A 6,893-nucleotide genomic window follows, 5' to 3' on the forward strand; every position below is an offset into this window, starting at 1 on the left:
CACACACACACACACACACACACACACACACACACACACACACACACACACTCCTCTTTCACTAACAGGAGGGCGAAGCAGAATTCTGCTCGGGTTAACGGGCAGATCCTACAGTATGGTTTGGATTATTTTACTCTTATTCTCGCTCAAGTTTTTCCTGTTTGTTTTAAAGAAACTCACCAAAAACTATGACATCATTTTTAAAAAAAATGGTTATTCTGAAGTAGTAAATGCAGGTACACACTCAACGTAAACAAAGCACCTTTATCCGCATTCTTTAACAAATCATCTAAACTGCTCCTCCGTTTGTCCGTCTGTTTTCGCAGCAGATTGTTGAACAGATAAAACAGGAAACTGTTTGAACAGATCCAGCCTGAGAATGAGGCTGAACAGGATTCGGCATGGATCATTCGTGACCGGGCGGATTTCACTCGGCTCAGAGCGGGTGTGGAGTTTCAGGTGTCGGAATGCCGCTCCTGGAATAAAACATCCGTTTTGACCTCCGACTGACTCCACTTCAAACCGCTCTCACTGTCAACATTTACAACAAATGTTTGTTTTAGTAAAAAAGGGGCGGAGCCACAATGTTTTATTTACGCAGAGCTAAAATCCGATGTGGTAGCACAACACGTCATGCAATAAATCTCATAACTGATAATAAATTTAAAGTTTAACCAAAAACAACTCGATCTAAAACTGGCATTAAAAGCAGTTTGTGATTTAAGCCTTTTTAGTTTTTCTTGTTTTTTGCCAAAACATTTAGCCCACTTATAGCTACTCTTTTATCCGGCGCCAATTAGTCGCCGATTATTGAATTATTAAGAACCAGGATGAGGAGAGGAGGGAAATTAAATTTTAATGTGGATCTTAGGGGGAATAGTTGTATTACATGTTACCGTGAGCGAGAAGACGCCCACCCTAAGCAGCCGTTTACAATAATCCACAGCCGTTTACCAAAGTAAGGAAAGAAAAAGAGAGAATTTAAAAAAAAAGGAGTGAGGATTTGGCCTCGAGAGCAGACGCTGGAATCAGGAGCCAAAAACTACAAAACTCCATATGCTGTGTGACCAAAAACCCCTAATTCTCCCAGCCCCTAATTCAGATTGTGTGTAAAGTGTTTGATGAGTTTTATGGGTCACCTGCCACCCTGGCGGTCCTCCCACCTCCAAACACCCACTTTCATCCTCCACAAACTCCCCAGCTGTAATCTCCGAGTCGATCTTTCATTAGGGGGGCCGTGTAAGACCAATAATGGGAGATGCTGAGATAAGGATAATGTGAGTCCGTGTTGTGGAGGTGGGAGGGTGCGGTGTCTTCTCAAGGTGATCGCTCCGGTTCAGTTCCCTCTTCCTGGAGCAGAAACTGTATTGGCACTTGAGACTTAACTGCTATCGATTTACTTAGGGTTAGGAGCGCCGGCTCTGCTCTCTCTCTCTTTGGTTTCTCTGTTTATATTCCTCCCAGAACACCTCCGTCTCCTTTCTCTGTCCAGGCCGGAGTCGCCGCAGTGACCCGGGCGGTCAATACGTGGATGGATGTTTCTCTTAATGACCCCGAGTGTTTGGATTGCTTACTTATATGGAGCACGGAGCCATCGAGACAAACCGCACCCCCTCACCTCTGTCATCCCTGACACAGTTTTGGTTGCATCGCCAGCTGCTGTGGCGTCGTAATTAGTTGCTGGATGTGACACATGTTTCCAATTTGTTACGTCTGGTCAATGTGATGAAGGGGTGGTGGGGGGGTGACGGAGCGAAGAAGAGATAGAAACAGACGGAAACTGACAGCAGGGGGTAAACATGCTCAGGGAATTATTCCACCTAGCTGTTTTAGATATTACGTGCAATCTCGTGTAATATCTCCCACGACCTGTTAGAGTTGGAGTTTGTGTTGCAAGGACTTTCAGCTACTATCAAAGCACATTTTAGCTCCTATTTGTAAAATTTACTGCAGGTAGAGCCATTTTTCTTCAGGCTAAATTTGATTAGCAGCAGTGGCCATCTTGATTTAACTGGATCATGAGCTATTTTGCTAACAGCTAAAAAGGGCTGACTGTAACTATTATATGCTACACATTTAGCTGGGATCAAAGTATGTGTTGGGGAGGTCCATCAGTTACTACTACACCAAATTTGAGCTCAATATCTTTAAAGTTGGCTGAATTGAGGCGATTTATGTTGGCTGTGGTAGCCATCTTCTTTTCACCGTTTAGGAGCTAGTTTGCTAACAGTCAAACAGGGCTGACTGTAACTGTTATATGTTGCATGACTGGCTGGAATCAAAGTATACAGTATATTAGGAATGACATCACCTGTTACCACACCAAATTTTAGGTCAATATTTTTAAAATTGGCTAATTTGAAGCCATTTTTGTCTGCTGTAGTGGCCATCTTGGTTTACCTGGTTCATAAGCTATTTTGCCAACAACCAAACAGGGTTGACCGCTACTTATGTATTTCATAATTGGCTTGAATCAAAGTATGTGTTAGGGTTGACAATCAGCTACTACCACACCAAATTTGAGCTCAATATCTGTTAAATTCACAGCCGTAGAACCATTTTTGTGAGCTGTGGCGGCCATCTTGAATTGGGTTGAGTCCAAAAGCTAGTCTGTTGTGAACGCCTTGTTTTCTGAAGGTTTTGTTAAAATATAATCAGTAGTTGAGATATTTTGCTAACAGTACAGCCAAACCAACACACACACACATGTCTAAAAACATTATTGCTCTGCTGAAGGGAGAAGATATTTAAAAAAAAAATGGAGCAGACGGTGGCGGAGAGAAGCCTCACAGCGCTGTAAAGAAAGATTGGAGCTGAGCTGCAGGTGGACAGTCTGCACTTCAAAGACTCATATCTAGAAAAGGTCTCTGGGTTAACAACGTGACCGTCGTCTATTTGCACCACAGACAAGACACGAACCACACACACACACACTCACTCACCCCGGCACCTGATGGATACGAGCCTCTGCTTACTCTCTGCCTCCTTTAAGAACTACAAACCTGACGTGTGTGGGCTCCGGGAAGCTTATCGCTGGAAGATGCGCCCTGTTTGAACAAGCAAGTGGCTCTCAACATATTTCAGCCCTGAGCAAAAAAGCTATTTCGCCTTAGGGCGGCTGAAACTACAGCACAGCTCTTGTCAAAGTAAGGAGAAACAAGCACGTGGAAGTATGTAAAGGACTAAGAAAATAAACTCAAAGAATGACTAAGCTGATTAAGTATGAATAGTAAGCTCCATGAATAAGCCTCATGGTATACAAAAGGCTTTGTATCTTGAATATATGAGAGAGTAGATGAGGAGGAATGACTGAAGTTTGGAGCCGAAGCCATCAGCCGTCTAATTGGCCGATCGCTGAGCCTCGACGTCCACCTTTAAACACCCAGCTCCAGTAGGAGACGATGACGCCGGTTCACCTGGAAGGCCTCAAACGCCAAAGCTTCTGCGTAGAAATCACCCTCCTGTGTCCGATTCCACACTCAACCCCCCACTCCTCCCTCTCGTTGGGTGAATCCACCCACTGCTGACAAAAAGCCCTCATTAAGGGCTTCGTGCATCACTTCACAGCGGGGGCCCACGCACGGTCGCATCTATGGTGGGCCTCCAGCACATGGCCGAGCTGAAAACATGTTAGCCCCCAGGAAGGAGCCTCTGGCATGGGTGTGAGCTCAGGGAAGCTTCTCTCCGTCTGTGTAAGGTTGTTTTTTTTCCCCTTCCATAATGAGGGGTGTAATGTAAGCATATTCACAAGAAGATATGAGCCATTCAAGACCAGTGGTCCATGCCGATGGTTTAATCAAGCTTTGTTCCAATTTGTTGCTGGTTTTTTTTCACCTCCATACAAGCTGGCCTTTCAGCAGAGCCCCCCCTCCTTACAGCAGCCAGGTCCACCCAGGTCTCCTCGTAAACAAAGTGTCTTTTCTGGAAATGGGATTTACCACGAAAACACTGAAAACTAACCAAAATGCAGTCGAACTGAGGTTCGCAGGACTTGTTAGAAACTTTAACTTGGAATTTAGAATAGAGCAGGTTGGCACTTAGCAAGGATTTGCTGGGGAAAATGACAGTTTTAAATGCTATTTACTGGTTTTTTGTTTTGGTTTTACGTGAATAGGATTTTAAAAATAACGTAGATTTTTGTTCGAGTTGTAAAAGGATTAAAACGACGACAAAAAAAAAACTTTCTTTAAACTTTGGGTCAAATTCCAAACCATCCTGTGACAAAAACAAAACTGGATATGACAACTGGTTTAAATTATCTCCAGTTAAATCCCAAAGTTCTCCAACTTTACTTCCCGTGGAAAGTTTCTGAAAATTCTCCATTTTTTTCCCCACCACTCTGCAAAATTTAAATGCCTGTTTGTGGCGCTGCCATGAAACTCTACCAGAAACAGAGAAAGCATGAGGTGCGTGCTCCAAACTGTAAACACACGAAAAAAAAAAACACAAAGACGAAAACAGAAACAAAAAACTGAATCCGTAAAAAGTTCTCTTTGTTGAAGTAATACAGAAGTTTTGCTGCAGGCAGTTTGAGCAACATAAACATGTAATCTAACATTATCAGGGTCAAAGGTTAGACGCAGGCGAATGACATCATCATTTTCAAAAAGCTCTGTTTAGTAACAAAACATCGATCATCATCGACATATCGATTAACTAATTAATGGTTCAATTACATCAAGGCAAAACTAAAACATTGATCCACATCATTGATAAACAACATCATATCGACCACAGATTTGTGAACTGAATCCAAATCGTATTTGAGATAAATATCATAAATCATCATATTTAAGCCGACCACATGAAAACCCAACACACCTGTTGCCCATTAAAATATAATATATCCACATGTAGCAGCTTCTCAAACAGTTTCCATGTGGACTCGTACAAAAACCCTTTGTGAACCTCTTGTAGTGACTTTGCACCTTATTGGCAATAAGTGAAATAAAGCAATATGCATTCATTAAAAACAGAAGTGTTAGTTTGGGGCCCTGCTGTCTTTAAAAAGCCCCCCCTGTTTGCCCACCAGGTCTAGTCAGACTCAGAGAAATTGGCAGAGCTGTTGGGGGGAAAAGTGGCCATTAGTGGTGGACAGCGGAGAGGTGTTTAAAATGACATTTCCTCTGCTAATGCCTGACACCTTCACCAGAGGGAGAGAGAGAGAGAGAAAAGATGCAAATGATGGTGGGCAGAGCTGGGTGTTTGAGGGGCCCGGGGGGCCTCTGGACCTGAATCAAGGTCATCCAGCAACAGCAATCAGAGCCTCACATAAAGTGTCCATTATCCACAGCTTCCAGTTCTATTTTTTTATTGGCCTGGAGACTTTTCCAGAGAGAAGAACCCAATAAATCAATGTGACCAACTCAGATTACTTTGTTTAGATCAAAGTCCAAACACTTGTAAATAATTTAGATGATTTTGGAAGAATGGAGCAACAACGCTGACGGAATGGAAACCTTAATAGAAAACTCATTACAGAGGAGGGAGAAGGCCCTGCACTCTAAACTTTATGGTGTGAATGTCAGCCTGCATTACTGGACTCCTGCAGGCTTCAAGTCCTCACATCCATGTTGCATTTTTTTAAAGCAAAATCTGCTCAATTTAAATAATAATTAAAAAAAAGAATCTGTACCTCTCGTTCAGGGAATTCCAGTAGATGGGTTCCATATTGCTGGCTGTCGTTCCCAGTAAATCCAGTAAGAATATCAGCAGGATCCACAACCCATTCCCGCTTCTTCGACACGCCATTTCCACCCTGACACCCAGCATGTGCAGCCCCATCTACAAAAAGAAGAAGAGGGGGAAAAAAAAACCTGCAGGACTTTCCTGGGCACGGCGCTGCACACTCTGCAAGGGGACTCTCAGAGGGAACAATGGATCAGGCAGAAAAACCAGTCAGAGAGTGAAGTCCAAACCTTCCACACACAACCACATGGATCCGAAATGAAGCGACGCTGGATGGACTGAAGCGACACAAAGCAAATTAAAAGAAACTCTTGCTCAATCCGTGCGTCCAGATCTCCAAAACACCAAACACCGTCCCTATTTCAATTCCATGACTTTCCCATGAATCTGCAGCATAAAAACAGCATAAACTCCTGGTTGGGAATGGAACTCCACAGAATCTGATTTATGCGATTTATCACCTCCAAAAAAAAATGTAAAAATAAAAAAGGCAGATTTTTGTTGCCCCCTTTTTTGTGCGCCCTAATTGTCTTCTTCCCGAACAATGTTCCCTTGTTCTCTTTGGCTGCTTCCTCTCCCCATTACCTGCTTTTCTCCCCGGATTATCAGCCTCCCAACATGTCGGGATTGACCACACTGATGCTGTCAGCTGGTTGAAAACACAAAAAGGAGACGAGGCCACAAGAAAATGGAGAAAAAATGGTTTAAAATAAGAAAGATGTCACTTGTATCCGCAGCTCCATCCTCATACAGACGCAGTCTGTGCGCATTACAATCCCCCCCTTCTCTCTCTCTCTCTTATAAATGTAAAGAAGGTCTGTAAATCCACTGATTCTTCATGGAAACTGTTAGAAAATCAAGATCCAAGAAGTCCAGGATAAATCCGAGCATCTATGAAAACAGCGCGGAACGAGCAGATGAAAGGGAAAAACGAGCCCGGGCGCAGGTCAAACTTGTGGAGCGAGCAGGAGAACCGGGAGGAGAGCGTGGTGGAGCTTCAGACCCAGCTGGAAGCGCATCATCTGTGCAGAGCCTGAAGCAGGACCCGGGCCGAGGAGCGCGCTCCGTCCGTGCGTCTTTTTTCTTTCTCATCCGTGTGTGCGCCTCGCCGTCCCGCCGGTTGGACTTGGCCCGATGCTCGCAGCGCACTGACACACAGACTGGCTGGTTTCAGAGGAGGAGGAGGAGGAGGAGGAGGAGGAGGA

The 6,893-nt window shown here is 44.0% G+C and overlaps 1 protein-coding gene across 1 annotated transcript in view; it reads right to left on the reverse strand.

The window, feature by feature from the left end:
• efnb3b (ephrin-B3b) overlaps nucleotides 1-6,888 on the reverse strand; it is a 20,630-nt gene extending 13,742 nt beyond the window's left edge. The window contains exon 1 of the mRNA XM_013999520.1: nucleotides 5,636-6,888. Coding sequence (XP_013854974.1) covers nucleotides 5,636-5,784 — 149 coding nt within the window. The 5' untranslated portion in view covers nucleotides 5,785-6,888. The remainder of the gene's footprint in view (nucleotides 1-5,635) is intronic.
• Nucleotides 6,889-6,893: the final 5 nt, after the last annotated feature.

This window comes from Austrofundulus limnaeus, unplaced genomic scaffold (assembly GCF_001266775.1).
Source record: "Austrofundulus limnaeus strain Quisiro unplaced genomic scaffold, Austrofundulus_limnaeus-1.0 Scaffold2322, whole genome shotgun sequence".
NCBI lineage: Eukaryota > Metazoa > Chordata > Actinopteri > Cyprinodontiformes > Rivulidae > Austrofundulus > Austrofundulus limnaeus.